This window comes from Moschus berezovskii, chromosome 25, assembly GCF_049115385.1.
Source record: "Moschus berezovskii isolate FMDL1 chromosome 25, NW_MosBer_1.0, whole genome shotgun sequence".
NCBI classification, from domain to species: domain Eukaryota; kingdom Metazoa; phylum Chordata; class Mammalia; order Artiodactyla; family Moschidae; genus Moschus; species Moschus berezovskii.
In genome coordinates, this window is record NC_142484.1 from 43,607,436 (window position 1) to 43,628,198 (window position 20,763).

General features: G+C 45.2%; 3 protein-coding genes across 3 annotated transcripts; 1 reads left to right on the forward strand and 2 right to left on the reverse strand.

Annotated features, from left to right (window-relative positions):
* LOC129548382 (PRAME family member 8-like) lies at positions 1-2,830 on the forward strand. The gene is made up of 3 exons (XM_055414905.2): positions 1-362; positions 721-1,293; positions 2,278-2,830. The coding sequence occupies exons 1-3, from the start codon at positions 1-3 to the stop codon at positions 2,828-2,830; spliced, it is 1,488 nt and encodes a 495-aa protein (XP_055270880.2).
* A 10,000-nt stretch (positions 2,831-12,830) lies between these two features.
* LOC148773902 (melanoma antigen preferentially expressed in tumors-like) lies at positions 12,831-14,305 on the reverse strand. Its single transcript, XM_088832270.1, has 3 exons — positions 14,298-14,305; positions 13,266-13,495; positions 12,831-13,213 (listed from the first exon to the last, which is right to left on the reverse strand). The coding sequence occupies exons 1-3, from the start codon at positions 14,303-14,305 to the stop codon at positions 12,831-12,833; spliced, it is 621 nt and encodes a 206-aa protein (XP_088688396.1).
* A 4,936-nt stretch (positions 14,306-19,241) lies between these two features.
* LOC148773903 (upstream-binding factor 1-like protein 1) lies at positions 19,242-20,489 on the reverse strand. Its single transcript, XM_088832217.1, has one exon. The coding sequence runs from the start codon at positions 20,487-20,489 to the stop codon at positions 19,242-19,244; it is 1,248 nt and encodes a 415-aa protein (XP_088688343.1).
* Positions 20,490-20,763: the final 274 nt, after the last annotated feature.

Below are 20,763 nucleotides of genomic sequence, written 5' to 3' on the forward strand. Positions count from 1 at the left end.
ATGATTATGATTATTCTGAGAGGGATGCCTTGTCCCCTTGCAGTTTCCCAGGATTCCATTCAGAGAAGAGTCAGGATGAGTGTTCACAACCCTCCCAGACTCGTGATCTTGGCAGCAGTTGGCCTGCTGAAAGATGAGCCCTCAGCCGTCTCCACCTTGGAGTATCTGCCCAGAGAGCTCTACCCACCACTCTTCATGGCTGCCGTCTATGGCCGACGCAGGGAGACCCTGAAGGCCATGGTGCCAGCCTGGCCCTTTGCCCGCCTGCCTGTGGGGGGCCTGATGCAAAAGCCTCCCCGAAGAACATTACAAGCAGTGCTGGATGGCCTTGATGTCCTGCTTGCCCAGAAGGTTCACCCCAGGTGAGTTGGATCCAGGGAGCCTGGCAGAGTCTTGGATGTCCTGGAAGAGACACCTGGTGCCAGGCAGAGTGGATGACCAAGTGGTGAACAAGAGGCTTCTGAAAACGCTCAGAGGCCTTGAGAATTGCTGAGATCACTTTGGGAAATCCCTTACAAAAACATAATAGGAAGGATGGAAGAGGAAAAAGAGCTGGGGGAGAGGGAGCAAGAAAGGAAAGAAACAACAGCAGGTGAGAGCGGGAATGTGAAGTAGGAGCGCAGATGGGGAGTTGGAGTGCTGCCTAAACTCTGAGGCTGCGGGTTCATTCAGGGTGGATTCTGAAGACTCTCACCCCACCCGTCTGCTGTTTCCCCACAGGAGGTGCAAGCTGCGGGTGCTGGACCTAAGGAATACCGGCCAGGACTTCTGGAACATGTGGTCTAAAGGCAAGGACCACAAGCCCTCAAGCTCACTGCTGGCCCCAGTGGCGGAGGACATGTCCAGGAAAAGGCACCCCTTGGCTCCCTTAGAAGTGTACATAGAACTTTGTCTTAAGAAAAAGCCCCTGGAGAAATTCCTCACCTACCTCTTCAGGTGGGTGGAGCAGAGAAAAGCCTCCATTCACCTGTGCTGTAAGAAGATGAAGATTATTTCAATGTCCAAGGAAAATATGAAGGAAGTTCTCAGGATGGTGAAGCTGGACTGTGTCCAGAAGGTGAAACTGAGTTTCACCCAGAAGCTGTCCACCCTGGCCCGGTTTGCTCCTTTCCTGGGTCAGATGAGCAATGTTCAGAGTCTCATTCTCTCCCGCATTCGTGGGTCTGCTGATGAGGAGCAGGACCATCAGAATCTTCTGCAATTGACCTCTCAGATTCTCCTGCTGTGGGACCTCCGGGACCTCCGTATGGAAGCTCCGTCCTTCCTTGAAGGCCGTCTGGACCAGATGCTCAGGTGAGGCTCCGCCAGTGGCTGATTAACAGTGGACACAGTGGTAGAATATCTAGGGCAGTGTCTCATCTGCTGCTCCACAGTGAAACGCAGTATTACAGAAGCACAGTGATCCAGGTGGGGTCAATCTGTTACAGAAGCTCTGGAAAGGGACACCATGCTGGGAACCCACAAATGAGGAGCATAGATCTAGTGCAGGTGTGTATGTGATTTCTTCTTTGGGGAGAGGTTTCTCTGTCTGAAGATTTATGTAATAGGTAAGCGAAAGGGGCATTGAAGAGGTAAAATCACATCAGCCTGAGCGTTGTGTAATGAAACTCCATGGTCACTAACCTCTAACCACAAGGAGCCTGTTTTAAAGTCCAAGTCAGTAACAGGTGGTCTTTTGTTGCATATAAGGTAATTAATATACGGGAAATGCATGGTTCTGGAGATGATGGTAAAGAAGCAGAGCCAAAAGAATATAAAAAGTGATGGAAAGTTTGCAGATGTCGTAGGGCAGGGAGTCCCTAAAGACTGGCAGCTCCAGGGCATGAGGTGGGGTCTTTTGTTTCTGTACGTATTCCAAGAGCCTCACCTGGCCAGAGGTGTACGCACATGCATGTCACCCACAGAGTGGCAATCTAAATGAAAAGCCACTTTTAGCTCATCTCCCAGAACTAACATTCAGCGATGTCCACCCTGATGGACACTTTGTGTCACGCTCTCCTCTGATCATGTTCTAGTGCATTCCATTATCTCCATTCATCCTGCTAAGGAAGTAGAGTGTATTGTACTCTGCTTGACAACTGAGGAAAGACGGCTTTCAAGATCATGTGAACGTGATCCAGTCACACTAAGAAAATGGTGGGACTCAGCCTAGAATGAGATTGGGCATTTTGGGTATTGAACTTTATCAGCTTTCGGCCAATCATTGACTTCTCCTCTGGAACTCACCTGCCACTTTGGTTTCCCTGATCTAATTGCTTTTTCCCCTCACCCTGCCAGGTGCTTGAAGACCCCCTTGGACAACATCTCAATCACCAACTGCCTGCTTACAGAATCAGACCTGACCCATCTATCCTGGTGTCCAAAAATCTGTCAGCTGAAAGGCCTGGATCTTAGTGGTGTTACCCTGACCAACTTTAGTCCCGAGCTCCTTCAAGTTCTACTGGAGAAAGTTGCAGGCACTCTGGAAGAACTGGACTTAAACCTGTGTGGGATCACAGACGTCCACCTCACGGCCTTTCTGCCCACCCTGAGCCGCTGCTCCCAGCTCAGGGTCCTCAGCATGTGCGGAAATCTTATCTCCATGGCCGTTCTGGAGAGTCTCCTGCGTCATACTGACAGGCTCCCTGATTTAAGTCTGGAGCTTTATCCGGCCCCTCGGGAGAGTTACAACTCTCTGGGTGTCCTTCACCGGGAGAGACTTGCTCAGATGAAGGCTGAGCTGAGGGCGATCCTTACAGACTTAGAACGTCCCAGGAAGATTTGGGTTAGCCCCAGCCCCTGTCCTCACTGTGGTGATGACATGTGTGGTCACCTGAGTCCCAGCACATAATTCTGTAATACCCTGCTTCTATCATAAGCTTTCTTCTGGACACTTGAAAACTGAAATCTAGGACATGTATCCATTATTAAGGGAAAACACAGCCCTGGTTTCTGATATTAGCTCAGTGTGATTGAGAAAACGTGATCCAGCAGGGGTGCAGGATTCCAAAAGGGCCTGTTGACTTGTGGAGTTGATGTGATTTTTTTAGAGATGTGTTTATAGAGTCAAATATGAAACTGAATTTCTGGAAGATACAGTCTGAGACACACATGTGCGAGTTATTTCTGTATGCACACTTGTAGAAGTGATCGGAAATAAAGAGACCTTCAGTGTAAATGATAAATGCCGTCCATGATATTATTCTACTTTCTGTATTTACATCTCATGGATCTCCAGTTACTGGTGGAGTGGAAGCACTCTGTTGCCTATGATCTGAAACTCCCTCATTCCCTAGGTATCTTTTTTTCCTCCTGGTTTCGTTACTTGGTTCTATGGATTAATACAAACAGCAAAGGAAACACACTCAGTGGTCCTCAGCAGCACTTCCCTGTCAAGAGTGGGTACTTACATGCATATTCCTACGAGAAAAATACTAAAATCATACAGGCATGAAACATGGTTGTGTTATGTTTATACCACATTTCAGAAGTATGTCTTTTGAAGGCTAGGTCATGTCAGTAAGAGTCTCATTTTATTCCCATACCTACTATTGGTCTTCCCAATCGAGGAAGACTAGTAGAGCATGTTTTGACATCAGCATATCAAGATGTATATTAAGATGTCTGTAATAGACACCATATAACTTTTAGTTGGCCATTTTTATCCTCAGCTCCCTATTCTCTCCCTCAATCAGTTGCAGATTTATTATAAAATATTTCTTAAGATTCTCTGGATCTCCTGCCTCACTAGTCTATAAAGATGCAGGAAATATTTTCCCTTGTTCCCCCTTCTCATCTCTAGATATGAACTATTACAAATATTCTCTATGTGGTTTTAGATATGATTGATGGCCTCAAGATATTTAGCTATGTTAGAAGCCTGGGTTCCCATTGTGTATTGCAGGAGACACTAATTTTATAAAATTGATGGGCTATAAGGTACATAGCTCATTACATTTATAAATTCATAATACAGTGAAGAGAGGCACAAGACATAAACAATTTGAAAACAAGTTAGAACAAATTAAATAATGATTAGTGAAAATCAATTGTCATCTGGTGGCAGTAATTCATCAAGTCCACAGGGGAGCTGAAGAAGCCAAATCCTGGAGGAATCAGCTAGAAAGAAAAGGATAAATCCTTCATCTTTATTTACAAAGTCATAAGCACCTAAGCTCAGGTAGAACAATTACATCTCAAAGAAACACGGCAATAAATGCAAGTTCCTCCTAAAAGGGCTTTTGTATCTGTAAGGTGAGAATTCTGAAAAAAATATTTTACATGCTGGCTTTTCCTAACTGTGTTCCAAACTATCAAATCTGGAATGTCAAAAGAAGCCCATTTGGCCGTCTGTTGTCATAATCCTGAATAAAATTTGTCTTCAACACTTAGCCCCGTGTCTGTCTCTGGTTTTCTTTGGCACAGCTGATGACAGCTCAGGCAGGAAAGGTCCTTCTGAATATCCCCCAGATGCCCGCATACCCGAGAATGACCAACCTGGAATCTGGCCACTGTGGCAGAGCTCCGTATCAGCCCATGAGCTCTCTTCAGAGACCGTTGTTTTGGTTGATTGATTGCTTTTATCTCTTCCTTGCTGCACGGCTTTCTCTAGCTGTGGTGCCCGCGGCTGCTCTTTGTCACAGTGCTCGGCTTCTCCGTGTGGTGATGTCTCCCATTTTTTAGCACAGGCTCAGTCCACGGGCTTCACTTGTTGCTGCGCATGGGCTCAGTGGCTGCGGCTCATGGGCTTAGCTGCCCTGAGGCATGAGAGACATTCCTGGGCCAGGGATGAAAGGCATCCCCCGCATTGTAAGGTAGATTCTTAAACTTGGGACTGCCACAGAAGTCCCAGGTTTTTTAAAAAAAGTTTTTACTGAAATACAGTTAAATCATTGTGTTTTTACTTAAACACACAATTAAAAATAATTTTAGTTAAATTATCGTGTCTCATCTTAATTGCAGGACAAAGTGACTCAGTTACACACATATATATTCTTTTTCATCATGTTTATGTTTAAAATGTCACTTGAGTAGACTCCACTTTAATGCTATTTTATGTAAAGGCCATGTATATACATGAGAGAAATATGGGGAAAGCGATCTTTCCCAAAGTGACAGAGAACACCGTTCAGGGAGTCTTCACCTTGGTGGTCAGAGGTGTATAAGAATTGTTCAGGCATCAAATAACTGGGGTGGGTGAGAGGCACATGGAGAAAGGGTCTCCCTTTGCATGTGACATTCAACTTCAAAGAAATCCTTGTATGATGTGTCCCAAAGTGAGAGTCATCCCTGAACGTGGCGAAATGCTAACACCATTAAGAGCTTTAGTATTAAGTGCAGAAAATATGTTGGTATTTACGAAGATAAATAGCAGAATTTTATTTCTGGGCCTAATGGTGTCACCGTGATCAGAATCTGTGTGGATTTAGCTAGGTCTGAGGAAACAGTAATCATCTAAATACAGTAGAAAAGGGGCCAGTGAAATTATGATTTATTTGACTTCTAAGACCCCTGAAAAATGGCTGGGGAAATAGCCATCTGGAAAGTGTCCTCAGTGAGACAAAAAAAAACAAAACCTCTGGATGACAGGGTTATTGGGGACTGAAGCAGGGCTATTGGGGACTGAAGCAGGTCATTTCTTCTCTGACTCCAAGTTCCCAAAGAGCCCGCAGTGCCCACCCTCAGTGTGCGGTGCTGATCTCAAGTCTCTGGGAAAGAGCAGCCTCTCAGGTGACAGGGTCTCCTCTGAGCCTCTCTCTTTTCCTGTCTTTTTTCCTTGACATTTCTCCATTTCTTTTAGTGGCCTTGGGCCTTCACTGTTGTTCCTGCCTTTCTCAGGCTGGGGCAAGGGGGCTCCTCTCTAGTCATGGTGCGCAGCCTTCTCATGGAGGCGGCTTCTCTTGTTGCAGAGCAAACTCTAGAGTGCTTGACTTTTAGTAGTTTTGGCTCTCAGGATTTAGAGCACAGACTCAACAGTTGTGGCAAACGGGTTTACATGCCTCATGTCATATGGCATCTTCCCACACCAGGGATCAAACCCATGTCTCCTGCACTGGCAGTCAGATTTTTTATGACTGAACCACAGGGAAGCCCTCTTTTACTCTCTTAATATCACCCAGAGTAAGTATTTAAACTTTCTTGTTTCTCAAAATATAAAAATGAAAAAGAAACCTTTATTTTCCATTGTTGGGATCATTCATGATGTCCCTTTAGGAATGCTCAGCTTCGCACTGTCCAGAACCACTCTTACTCTCACTGAGGTTTTGACCTGTCCACCTTCAGAGAAAGCTTGGCTTAGGCCTAGAAAACCAATCACATCCCCCAGAGCTCTTCCCTTGCTGTCCAAATAGGCTCAGAATCTCCTGTGTTTCCTACATAATCAGTTCAGTTCAGTCACTCAGTTGTGTCCAACTCCTTTTGACCCCATGAATCTTAGCACTCCAGGCCTCCCTGTCCATCACCAACTCCCGGAGTCTACACAAACCCATGTCCATAGAGTTGGTGATGCCATCCAGCCATCTCATCCTCTGTCGTCCCCTTCTCCTCCTGCCCCAAGTCCTTCCCAGCATTAGGGTCTTTTCCAATAAGTCAACTCTTTGCAACAGATGGCCAAAGTATCGGAGTTTCAGCTTCAACATCCGTCCTTCCAATGAACACCCAGGACTGATCTCCTTTAGGATGGACTGGTTGAATATTCTTGCAGTCCAAGGGACCCTCAAGATTATTCTCCAACATCACAGTTCGAAAGCATCAATTCTTCGGTGCTCAGCTTTCTTCACCGTCCAACTCTCACATCCATACATGACCACTGGAAAAACACTGAGTGAAAATCTCATACAGGAATGAGTGTATTTTGTTTTCTTTGATGACAACACCACTGCTTTCATGAAGCTGTTTTAATTCAAGGACATTTTTCTAATTTTGACTTGACCAAAATTCCCCCAACAATGATTCTGTCAATTTTTGTTCTTTCTTGTCCAAGGGCAGGAATCAATAATCCCTTTCATGCTTGACCCACAGTAATATAACTGTCCATATCAGTAGAATACAGTCAATATTTGTGAAGTGAATCAGTGAATAGGTCCTTGATTACCTGACCACTCCATCACTCTCTGTTTGGTGATGTGTATATGATTCAATCAACTCATCTAGAGAAGTATGATGATCCAATCAGGGTCAACCCAATGGTCACTCTGTAATCTAATCAGATATACTGTTCTGATTGGGTTAGCAGTGGCACAGATGATAGAACAAGAAAGACTTATAACAATCTCAAGCCCTGGAGAAGAGGTGCAGAATTTCCTGACTCTGGACACAGCAGAGGTGTTCTCACAGGGTTTGAGGTCTGAGCACCCCACCAGGCACATTAGAGCAGTAAGTTACCACCCTCATATAAGGCCGCTCTTCTCTTACTAGTGGTTTGCTAATCTTGAAGGGTGCCATGTATCCCTAGTTCAGGGAGAGTTATTAAAAAATCAGTTCTTTCCAATGAACACACTTCAGGTTTATTTTGCCTCTCAGTGTAGTTTTGCCTGAACTCAAACATTTTAATTAGTGCTTTAACTTCTATCATTTTAAAATATCTTTTAAAGACATTTAACATATATATTTAAAATATCTTTTTGGAGTTTTGTTTCATGATTTAACCTACACAGTTCTGACCCAAATGACATTCACGTTCGGGGTAACTGAGGATGGAGGCTATGTTGGTCACATGACCTTCCTCTTCTCATGGATTTAGGGCTCTAAATGCTGCTCTGACGTCATCCCCTCACAAACACTGGAGGGAGTTTTCAGTCTTCCTGCTACCTCTTCCAGGTGGGACTTGGATTAATCAAAGCACTGTATGGAAATGAATGGGCTGGTGGTTGCCTTTCCTCCGGATTGGTACTTGTGAGAGTCTTGTTCTGAATCTAATAGGGAAAGAGCTATAGCTTTGTGCCCATCGAGGCCTGAACGGCATGTGGCCTAACTGAGGCATGTCCACCCCTGCCAGAGCAGTGCCTTAGTCCTGAGTAGATTCCTCTGAAGGGTTGGGAGATTGTCTTAGTTGTGTTCCTGCTTGGCCTGACATGGATGATATGCTCACTGGCATTTTCCACAGGATTCCTCCTGAAGCAGAGTCAGGATGAGTGTCCGGAACCCCGTAGGCTCCTGGACCTGGAAAGAATGCACCTGCTCAGGGAAGATGCCTTGGTCTATTATCTGGAGTTTCTGCCCTGGGAGCTCTTCCCACCCCTCTTCATGGATGTAATCCATGGGGGGCACATCAAGACCTTGGGATCATGGTGCAAGCCTGTCCCTTTGTCTGCCTGCCTCTGGGGGGCCTCCTTGCCCAGCCTCATGTGGGGCCCTTAAGAGCAGCACTGGAAGCACTTGATGTCCTGCTGCCCAGAAGGTTCACTCCAGGGGAACCAGATCCAGGGAGCTTGACAGGGTTCTGAGCATCTTGGAAGAGACCTCTGGGGTGGGCCAAGTGGGTGACACATGGCCAGACCCAAGGGCTCTGAGGGCGACAATGGAGAGGCTCAAGGCCTGGGCTCACAGTGGGAAATGCCTTCCTGACATGCAAGGGTGCCTGAGATGCAAGGGGGGTTGAGAGAACATGCCCCATCCTCTTCCCGCGAGGCTTCATCCTACTGGAGGTGGAGACCTGGAGAGGAGAGGGGGAGAAAGGGAGCTGGAGGACAGAGAGGCACAGAGGGGAGCCGGCGAGGAAGCAGGTGAGGAGAGACAGGGAGTCTGGGGTCTATTTCTGAGACTGCGGCTGCAGTCTGTGTGGATGGGAATGCATCCCTGTAATTTCCTGTTCCTCATAGAAGGTGCAAACAGCAGGTGCTAGATTCATGGAATACTGGTCAGAATTTCTGGAACATGTGGGCTGGAGCCAGCACTCAAGGGTGCTCACACTCAGGAATGGCACCAGTGGTGGAGCAGAGCTCAAGGACACAACAGACCTTGGCTCCCTTGTAGAGTAAATGAGTTCTTGCCTTCTTTTCCCTCGCTATCAGACACCCCCAGGAGTCTTCCTTCCTCAGGCTTACTCTGTATTCCTATAACAGGAAGGAAAGGAGGAGGGCTCAGCACTTACATGAGGCCATGAATGAATCAGAATCCCCCCAAGCTGCTTTAGTAGCCATCAGAGGAAGGAGCAAGAGTTGGTCATAGGAAAGATTCCCCTCCTCTCTGGGGACAGACAGCCTGAGCCTCAGGACTCCTAGGCTGCTGGTACATCAGCTCAGAGGACATGAATTAATGTTGCAAGCAGGGCTGTGGGGTTCAGCATCCTATAAACATCTGCTGTAATGTAAATGCATTTGTGCTGTGATTTATATAAACATAAGGACTACCCTGTAGCTCAAATAGTAAAGAATCTGCCTGCAATGCAGGAGACCAGGGTTCTATCCCTGGGTGGGGAAGATCCTCTGGAGAAGGGAATGACAAGCCACTCCAGTATTCTTGTCTGGAGATTCCCATGGACAGACAAGTTGCCGGGCTATAGTCCATGGGGTTGCAAAGAGTCAGACATGACTGAGTGACTAACACACATTATATAAAAGTAGAAGATATACACTTTTTTAAAATTATAAAGAAAATTTAGTGGAAAGATGCATGTGGATTTGGAGTCTCCAAAGAAAAGCATCTTTAAAATGGATTTCAAAGATCATTCAAAACACAGTTTCTTTAAAAATATTTAGAATAAGATTTCAGAACTGGATTGCAATTATCCTTTTCAAAGTAGACTTTACATTGAAGAGCAGGTTTGTGTTCAAATAAAATAGAGGACACGGTGCAGAGTTTGCACTAAACCCTTCTCTGTCCACACGCATCACCTCCCCAGCTGTCAACAGTCCGCATTCTACCGGTATGTTTGTTATAACTGATGGGCCCACATTGACATATCATCATCACGCAAAGTGGAGAGTTTATACAGCGCTTCTCTCTTGGTGTTTTGTGTTCTCTGACTTCTAACAAGTATATAAGGACATTGTACAATCACAGAGTGTCTGCTCTGCCTGTTTATCCCTCCTCCGCCTCTACCCCTGGAAAAAATTCTGATTATTTCATTGTTCTCTGAGTCTACCTTTTGTAAAATGTCATGCAGTTGGGCTCACAGTATGTAGGCTTCTCCGATTGGTTCTTTCACTCAGTAATAGACATTGTGGTTTCCTCCATGACTTTTCATGGTTTAATACCATTTCGTTTTCTGTATATATCACAGTTCATTGGTTCTTTCACCTACTAAAGGACAGCTTGGTTCCCTTCAAGCTTTGGCAATGAAGAATAAAGCTACTCTAAGCTTCCATGTGCATCTGTTTGCATGGACGGAATGTTTCAAGTTATCTGAAAGGAGCAAAACTGATGGATTGTAAAATACCAATATGTACTAATTTTTTTTTTTTTCTTAACAAACACCCAAGTTAGATATTGTCCAATAAATGGTAAGGAACAGTGTCCCTGTGGTCTCATAACTGATCACAGAGACTGGCAAATCAGTAAATGGTTGTAAATGCATGGTCCATAGAAAACTTTATCATCAGTCTTTGGTGAAATATTATTTACTAAAATGCCAACTCGGAGAAAATCAATGATAGCCCAGGTACCAATACCACAAATACAAACATATGAAGAAATAATTCTTCTGGCCAATATATATGTCCGTGAAAATTACTTATGAAAAAGAACTCCATTTTTTTACCATACTTTTTTAGTTTTTCCCAAATAAAAACACTTTCTAATGCTACAGATAGAAGCATCTCTCCCGAACTTCTTTCTCATAAGTGTGTATATATGTATTAATATGCCATGAAAAGAAAGATATCCTACCATATTCCACAAAGCAGGATGAATTTTGAGGGCATTATGCTATGTGAACTATGTCAGAGAAAGTAAATTCTGTGTATTCTTCTTTATCTGTGAAACCTAAATAACTGAGCTCCTCTTTCTTTTTCTTCATGCGAGCTTCTTAACCTCTATTTCTATTTCCCCGATTCATTGTGTGCTTGCTCTCAGTCAGTTGAGTTCAGTTCAGTCGCTCAGTCGTGTCCGACTCTCCATGACCCCATGAATCACAGCACGCCAGGCCTCCCTGTCCATCACCAACTCCCGGAGTTCACTCAAACTCATGTCCACAGAGTCGGTGATGCCATCCAGCCATCTCATTCTCTGTCGTCCCCTTCTCCTCCTGCCCCCAACCTTTCCCAGCATCAGAATCTTTTCCAGTGAGTCAACTCGTCGCATGAGGTGGCCAAAGTATTGCAGCTTCAACTTTAGCATCAGTCCTTCCAATGAACACCCAGGATTGATCTCCTTTAGAATGGACTGGTTGGATCTCCTTGCGGTACAAGAGACTCTCAAGAGTCTTCTCCAACACCACAGTTCAAAAGCATCAATTCTTCGGCGATCAGCTTTCTTCACAGTCCAACTCTCACATCCATACATGACCACGGGAAAAACCATAGCCTTGACTAGACGGACCTTTGTTGGCAAAGTAATGTCTCTGCTTTTCAATATATTATCAAGGTTGGTCATAACTTTCCTTCCAAGGAGTAAGCGTCTTTTAATTTCATGGCTGCAATCAGCATCTGCAGTGATTTTGGAGCCCCCCAAAATAAAGTCTGACACTGTTTCCACTGTTTTTCCATCTATTCCCCATGAAGTGATGGGACCAGATGCCATGATCTTTGTTTTCTGAATGTTGAGCTCTTGCTCTAGATTTTCTAAAAAGATTATGCCTTTATTTTCAACACTGGTCATGGAAAAGCATCTGATAACAGAGACTATTCAATAAAATACAGAAAGTTGAGTGGAAATACAATAAAAATTCCCAGAACTTTGCAATCACCAGTGCTTTCATCTTAATGATAACCCTCTGGACACCTTGGCATACTAATCAAGATGCTCACAGATATGAATTTCCATCTTTGTGGTAATTACCATATCTGTTACTATATCTGTTTCATTTCCTGAGTTGAGCAAGAAAAACAATAAAGTTCTGAGGTTTGAAGAATACACGCTTGCTTCTTGGACAGAAAGCTATGGCAAACCTGGTCAGCATATTAAAAAGCAGGGACACCACTTTGCCTACACCACTTTTTATAGTCAAGCTATGGCTTTTCCAGTAGCCATGTATGTATGTGAGAGTTGGATCATAAGAAAAGCTGAGCACTGAAGAACTAACTCTTTCAAATTGTAGTACTGGGGAAGATGCTTGAGAGTCACTTGGACAGCAAGGAGATCAAACCCATCAATCCTAAAGGAAATCAGTCCTGAATATTTGTTGGAAGGACTGATGCTGAAGCTGAAGCTCCAGTATTTTGGTCACCTTATGCGAATAGCTGACTCATTGGAAAAATCCCTGATGCTGGAAAATATTGCGGGCAGAAGGAAAAGAGGGCATCAGAGGATGAGATGGCTGGATGTTATCACCAGTGGAATAGACATGAAATTGGTCAAACTCTGGGAGACAGTGAGGAACAGGAAAGCCAAAAAAATAAGCAAAGGGCTAAGAAGTGCTCTTAACAGAAGAAAGAATGTGCAGGAATGTTAAGGTTTTGGATCATAGACAACGTAGTGTTTTTTAAGAAATCAATAACTGGAGATTGCTGAGGTATACTCTGAAAAAGAGAGTACTAAATCAGGAAAGGCAGCACTTGGTTTTCAATGAAAGTTTATTTCTGAAAATTTCTTTACAAGCATCTACCCAGGGAAAATTCAAACATGTGGGTCTCAAACCCACCTGCAGCTCCAAAAATTGAGGTGCGTATTTGATTGTATAAATACATATCCCCCAAAGTTCTAACACCTCCCTGAGTCTACATTTCCCCTTGCAATCCAGCATCCCTGCAGGATCACCTTTCCTTTCTGTTCACGTTGAGCTGATGTCTGAAACCATGGATTGGTTTTTGCAGGTGACCAGAAGTAGACTTTGACAGATGCATCCAGTTAGGAGGAAGGTAACAGTGGTACAGAAAGGGCTCCTCGGGATCGAATGTCTTATTGCCCCAGTGAGGACACAGGCTGGAGCTAAGCCAGATGGCCCTTGGATGTCCTAAATCCCACATAATCTCAATGAGTTTCTCTTGAAGCTGGACGAGTCGGCCCAGGTGGAGGGCTCCATGAGGGCTGCAGCTCTCCTGAGAGGCAGGATCAAACTCATCACTTAAGTTGCTCAGCCCAGTGGTGTGACTCAGAAGCTTCTCCAGGATGGCCAGAGAGGACATTCCCACACAGACTGAAGGTCCCAAGCTGGGAACAGTGACTCAGGGCAGACAGGACGGACTCACGTTGGGACTCTGTCATCCCACACTGCTCTAAGTTCAGTTCCTGGAAGATGGTTGCAACTTGTTCCAGAAGAACGTGGAAGATCTCAGGACTAAAGTCCGTCATGGTAAACGCACTCAGATCCAGGCCTTCGAGCTGACGCATGTTTGGGCTCTGGGACAGATGGGGCAAGTCTGACTGTGTAAGCTGCCAGTTAGTTACTGCCAGGTGGGCCAAGGGGGTGCTCAGGCATCTGGGGAGAAAGCAAGCAATTAGGTCTGAGAATCCAGGGTGGCAGCTGATCTAAACTTGTCAGATAGGTGATTCACCCAAAGATAAGGTCCGACTAACTGCCTCCTGAAGGTCAGCACCCAGAATGACCTGTCTCATTTTGGCCTGGCAGTACCGCTCTGCCTCATCTGCAAACCACCTGCAGGTATTTATGGTCTCTGGCTCCTGCTCCACTACGATCCTCTCAGAATTATGCATTTCTTAATTATTAACTAACTTGTCTCTAGCAAAAGGCACTCTTTTAGGGACTGGTGATTTGAGACAAGTTCATTGTGTTCAGAAATCTGGTAAGCACAGAGCTTTTCTCTCTGTCTCTCTCCAAACTTTCTGTTTTCATTTTTCTTTTCTGGCCACACCGCATACCTTGTAAAAATTCTTCCCCCACCAGGGATCAAACCTGGACTTTCAGCCCCGAAAGAGAAGAGTCCTAACCACTGGACCACCAGGGAATTCCTCAGACCTTTTCTTTCAAATTGCTCGGGTCTGAGGTGACCTCTGTTCTTTAATGCCCTCTTCACTTACGTATTTTCTTAGTCATCTGACATAGCTTTCCCTTTCTAAGGAAGAACCCATGCCCGCCCTCACTGGATCCACACTGCCCCATCCATAAATTTCCATAGATTTCTAGTTTGTTGTCTCTACTCCTCCCCATTGATTTCTGAGGTGAAGTGATACCACAGCTCAGGATACAGCCACACAGGACCCAGTGTGCTTGACATGCCAGTGTTGTGTTCACTGTTTCCCAGGCAGCGGTCCACCCTCACCTGAGCATCTGGTCCAGGCAGGTTCAGACAAGGAGGGGGAGGCCAGACAGAGAGGTGCCACTTAGAAACTGAAGGGGAAATATGACAACTTCCTGCTGCTGCTCCTCATGGGTAGACCATGAATGTTGCAGAGACTGGATCTCTGCACGTTGCTCGTCTGACCCAGGCGAGGAGCAAATGTGGCCAGGATGGACAGATGCCAGATCCAGGTCACCTGCACCTCCTGGATACAGTCCAGCTGCACCATATTCAGGACCTTTGTGATATTGTCCAGGGCCATTGCAGAGATTATGAGCTTCTTACAGGTACAGGTGTGTGCAGGGTTTTCTCCAGTCAAAGCAGTGGTTTTTCTAGTAGTCATGTATGAATGTGAGAGTTGTATCATTATCGGGAGCCGGCAAGAGAGACCCCGCCCATGACAAGGTCTTGGCTTGAGGAGCTGGCACGCAAGGCCGTCCAGACCTCCGGGGATTTCTCAGGGCCACCCCATCATCTACTCCCAGGCCTCCGTCTCTTCTTCTTCTGATGCTTGGGAGTCCTCTGTGCTTTCTAAGAATTCTTCTGACTCCTGCTCAAATATCCCCCTTGAATCCTTTGCATGGCAGTAATACAGTCCCTGAGGGTGTATGGGCCCTATAAACAGGCCAGGAATGAAGAAAATATTTTTACACAGAACATCCTAATCCTTCTGGCCCTGTTGGGGTTATAATTGTCAATTTAGAATTTAGAATGCTCAGGACTGCACAAAGCACCCCTGGCATAAAACTAAGTCTGCCCAGAACTGAGGCTCCCAAGATAAGGCTTGCTAATAGTTTTTACAGTTGACTAACTGCTACGCAGATAAAGCCATTTTCTCATGCCTTGTGGCCTTGATGTCTTAAAAGCCCATTGTTTGAGAGTTCTGTGTGAAGGTGCTGACTGTTCTAGAAGATGGTCTATGACTGCATTCCTGGCACAATTGTATCAAGACAATCCCTCCTCCCTTTTTAGTATTGCCGGTTTTAGGGTATATAAGCACTGATGAAAAAAAATAAAGCAGTCTTGATTCTGCACTCTACCAAGACTCATTTCGCCTTTTTAATTTTTCTTTCTTTTCTCGCCAACACCGCTCATCCTGAGGGTACCCCTGGACTCTGCCGAGGCTGGACCCCAGCAGATGATAAAGCAGGTTGAGCACTGAAGAACCAATGCTTTCAAACTGTAGTGCTTGAGAAAACTCTTTTTTTTTTTTTTTGTAGTTAATTTATTTTTTATTGGAGGCAAATTATTTTACAATATTATATTGGTTGGTTTTGCCATACATTGATATGAATTTGCCCCGGGTTTACATAAGTTCCCCCTCCTGAACCCCCCTCCCACCTCCCTCCTCCCTTTATCCTCCCTCTGGGTCATCCCCGCATGCCAGCCCCGAGCATCCTATAACATGCATCGACCCTGAACTACTGATTCGTTTCACATATGACAACATACGTGTTTCAATGCCATTCTCCCAAATCATCCCACCCTCACCCTCTCCCATAGAGTCCCAAAGACTGTTCTATACATCTGTGTCTCTTTTGCTGTCTTGTATACAGGGTTATCATTTGAGAGTCCCTTGAACTGCAGGGAGTTCAAACCAGTCAATCCTAAAGGAAAACAATCCTGAATATTCATTGTAAGCACTGATGCTGAAGCTGAAACTCCATTACTTTGGCCACCTGATTGGAAGAGCCAACTCATCGCCTGAACACTCATGGCCAATTCCTGCCAACGTTTGTCAAACACCACTATAATATTGTAGTTAGCCTCCAATTAAAATAAATAAATTAATTAAAAAATTATAATAACTAATGATAAACACCATTAAATATATACCATTATGCAAAAAAAAAAAAACACTGATCCTGGGGATGATTGAGGGCAGGAGGAGAAGGGGTCGACAAAGGATGAGATAGTTGGATGGCATCACCAACTCAATGGACATGAATTTAAGCAAACTGTGGGAGTTAGTGAAGGACAGGGAAGCCTGGCATGCTGCATTCCATGGGGTCACTAAGAGACGGCACGACAGAGCAACTGAACAGCAACTCAGTTCCTATTCCAGTCTTCTCCTAAGCTTTTGCTTGGGGGTAATATTTCACTTGTAATTTCAGTAAACAAAAGATGCTGCAGCAAAAGGCCGTTATCCACTGCAGCCCCCCCCACCAACCCCCAGTCAAGACAGTGTGCCCTGAGGGGAATTCAAGGAGAGGAAAACAGGATGGTGTCCTGAGGGAGTAAAGATGCATATCATAAACATGACTTCAATAAGCCCAGATTCTTGCCTCTTTTCATAGAGAAAATTATGAAAAGGAATTTCCCGGGTGGTCCTGTGGTTAAGAATTCACTGGTTGGAGCCAGGGATACAGGTTGGATCCCTGTCCAGGGAGACCCCACAGGCTGTGGAGCAACTAAGCCCAAGCACCAGGACTACTGAGCACCCGACTAGAGCCTGGGGGCCGTGACCACTGACGCCCACAGCCTGGTCCCACGCTCTGTGATGAGAGACGTCGCCAAAAGGAGAATTCGACACATTTCAACTCGAGAGTAGCCCCTGCTCGCCACCACCAGAAAAGGCTGCGCTCAGCAAGGAAGACCCAGCACAGCCAAAATAAGCAAACAGATAAATAAGACTATACAAATAAATAAATAACAATTGTTTCAAAGCATGGAAATCATTAATTTGAGATGTATCATGTTCATCATCTGTAGTAATCGTTTGATGCTTTCTGAATGTCTTTTCAGCCCCTGACCTTATGTACTTTGGCTCCCCTTATAACTTTTGAACAGTTCCTCAGAGCCACCTGAGAAGACACTTTTCTGGCTACAATCTCTGTAAAATCATTGAATAAAGCATATTTGTCACATTTTACTTTGTTCATATTTTTGTCATTTGACCTGCTCTTCCAAGACCTGTTCCCAACCCACAGTGTCTTGTCCCCACTCACCTGGGTTCCAGGGATTCGATGGAAACTGTCGACTAAAACGTGGGTCACCACCTGAAAGTAGACTCATTTTATCTCATGGCAGTATTTAAGAGCCAAGCCCGGGCTTCCTTAGTGGCTCAGAGGGTGAAGAATCTGCCTGGAATGCGGGAGATCTGGGTTTGATCCCTCGCATGGGAAGATCTCCTGGAGGAGGAAATGGCCGCCTGAGAATCCTGAGCGGTGAGTCCCTGACCGCCCCACCCCCACACCACTTGCCTCCTGCTGCTGCCCCGCTCCTGTCCTCCTACAGTGAAGGGGTCAAAAGTGCAGGCTGGGCAGATTCTGGGAAAGAAGGTCTAATGACATGGAGCAGCTGGGTCCCACAGTTGAAGAGGCAGAAGCATCTCTGGGTTTGAGTTGCTAGACTCCTGACTTCAATCCCATTTCTAGAATAAAAGGGAGAAGCTGTCTGGCAGGCAGTGAGCAGTGCTTTGTGCTTTCCTCCCTGAGTCTTTTCAACCAAAAGATATGTTTAGATTTTCCTAGAGGAGAGAAATCCAGTTAACATTTTGTGGGTGTGAAAGAACTGTGAGCAAGTCATTTTGGAAGCACTAAATCTAATTTTAAATTAGATCCTATAAGACTGGAGTTGTATTCCCAGTTCATATATAGGTGAAGCAACAGATAAATACATATTTTAATATTTTAACCAATGTTGTCTCATTCTATTAGAAAATTCAGAATTGTAGCCTATATTCATCTAGTATTTGTATTTTCCTGCCTGTGTCTTTAAACAGTCTTTATTTTGTATTGCAGTATATCCAGTTATAATTCTGTGGTAGTTCTTCACTGCTGGTCTAGTGGTTCAGAGTCTGCCTTCCCATGCAGGGGATATCTGTTTGATTCCTGGTCCCAGAAGACCTTACAGGCCCTGGAGCACCAAAGCCCACATGTCACAACTGCTGAGCCACTGCTTTAGGGCCCTGCTACAAAACCAGGGAAACCACCCCAGGGAGAAGCCAGAGCACTGAGTTGCCCCAGCTCCCCCTAACTGGAAACATGCCCTGCACTGCAAGAAGATCAAGCTCAGTGAAAAATAAGTAAATTAATCTGTAAAAGAAAAAAAAGAGAGAGAGAGAAAAGAAATAATAATATACTGGTAATTTCAGGTAAAGAGCAAAGGGGCTAGGCCATGAATATACCTGTGTCCATCCTTCCCCACACTTCCCTCCCATCCAGGCTGCCACACAAAATTGAGCAGAGTTCCATGTGCTCTACAGTAAGTTCCCCAACTGTATATTCATGAGGAATAAAATATTCCTCTAAGACATCATGGATGAAGAAGAAGTCTCCAAATTCAACACTTATCATATACAAGAACAATACTTGTGTGATACTAATTGTCCATGAGAATCAAAAATGCAAATAGCCAGGAAAGTTAAGAAAAAAAGAAGTTTAATTATATGGCACTTGCTTTAAATACACTTTCAAATACATCAATAAGCCAAAATAATAAAAATGTGTCATAGTGGTAGATGAATTCCAAAACAATTTAGTGACTGGAACTAAAATACTGACACACAAACTATACAAGTCTTCATATAATACAACTTGAGTCTATGGTGAAAACATGATTCACTGACAACCTGGAGCAGGAGGAAGGGGTTGGGGCAGAAACCTGCAGAAATTCAGACATGGGCTGAAAACTTTCCAGTTCAGGGAGCTCAGTCTGGTCCAGGGTGCCTCGCAGCCCAGTAAGCTCAGGGTTTATTCCACAAGGCATCATTGCATTGACTTTCTCTCGGGGTGGATGTGGGGTAGATGGAGAGGCCAGAAATTACAGCACAAGGCCAGACATTACAGCACAAGATGCCTTCTTCCCAGCAGGTCCCACTTTGTATAAAGAGGGAAGGAAAGAAGGAAGGCAATGAAAAGGCATAGAGAGAAGAGCCCATGGACTTTTGCTGAAAGTTCTGTCCCTTCAAGTTGTGGATTAAACTCAGTTGGAATCCGAGTCAGAGGAGTCCCCTGAGGACAAAGAGCTGGGACCGTGTTCCTCCGGCTCAGAATCGCAATCTTCATCCTCACTGCTGGGGGCTGAGGAGTTGCCTTCCTCCTCTTCCTCATTTTCCTCTGATCTCCCTGAGGCAGGAGACTGTTCTCCAGTCATGTCTGATGATTCTGACTCTGCAGCCTGACACCTCGGGTCCTCTCTAAGCCTTCCTTGCAGATTCTCTGATGATGGGGACTGCAGACCCAATCTTCTAATCTTGGGGTTAGGGCCCCCCGTCACGCTCATGTTCTTACGCTTAGCACAGGTCGCCTCTCTGTAAGCAGCATATTCTTCAGGAGACAGAGTCCTGAGCCAGAGATCAAGGTCCACCTTGTACTGTGTCTGCAGTCCCTCCGCCTGCTTCTTATAAAGCTCCTTCTGGTCCTCGGGGACCCGCTGCCAGCGTCTACAGATCTCCACCATGCGCTCCCTCGGGGGCACCACTTTCAGCTCCCTGCTTGACCAGAGATCCTGGTGGAACTTGTGATAGCCATTCATCGGGGGCTTCTTGGGCTCTCCGTGGAATTTCCACATCATGGGTAAATGGTTTTCTGAAGGAGACTTCGCTTTTTGAACATTCTCCTGAAACTTCTCTGGCACTTTCATTACCCTTCTTTGGGGGACAGCAGACTTCTCAGGGTTTGAGACTAGATCAGGGTGCTGTGCTCTGAACAGAGCTATTTTCTCCCTAAAATCCTTTTTCTCTTTCTCAAGATCCTGACCGTGTTTCACCCTCAGTGGCTCAGGCACCTTCCTGTGTTCCTCAGACAGAACCCTGGTCAGCTCCTGATTGCTCATCTTGGGGTGTTTTTGGATGTACTGGGGTTGCATCATTTGGGAAATGTGGCGGTAAGCTCTCAGCGACTTCTTGAACAAATAAGCATGTTTCTTGTGTTTTCTGGTGTTTCCTTGTGTTTTCTGGTGTTTTTTGGAAGGATTGTTAACATTTTCCTTAGCTTCCAGGACTAATTCTTTCAGCGTGCGAAACTTTCTCACCTTATGGGAAACCTCTAACCACTTGAGTTTGCACATTTCCCCAGAAAAATCTTTAAAAGCTACTTTTTCCCAGTCCATCATTGACTGGGTTGTTTTGAACGTGTGCCCGTCACTGGATGGAATGCTTTTCTCCATACTTTCCAGTAACTGCACAATGTCTTCCTTGGACCAGTCATCTTGGTGTTTAGGCATCGCCATTTCTAGGTCTTTGGGACACTTCTGTGATCCCAGCAGTTCAGACATCTCAGCAGAATCTTCAGCTTCTTCACTCTCAAGATTCAGCAGGTGAGTTATTTCTGAAGTCCTGCAGTGTATGCGATCCTCCGTTTCTGTGGAGAAAGAAAAGGACAGTTAGTCTCCTATGTGACACAGGAGAGAAGCACAGCCTGCTTGGGATACGTCCCTTCTGTCATTTCATTTACCCTCAAGAACATAAATGAAAACCCGCCCAGCCTCTGAGTTGAGAGTCTTT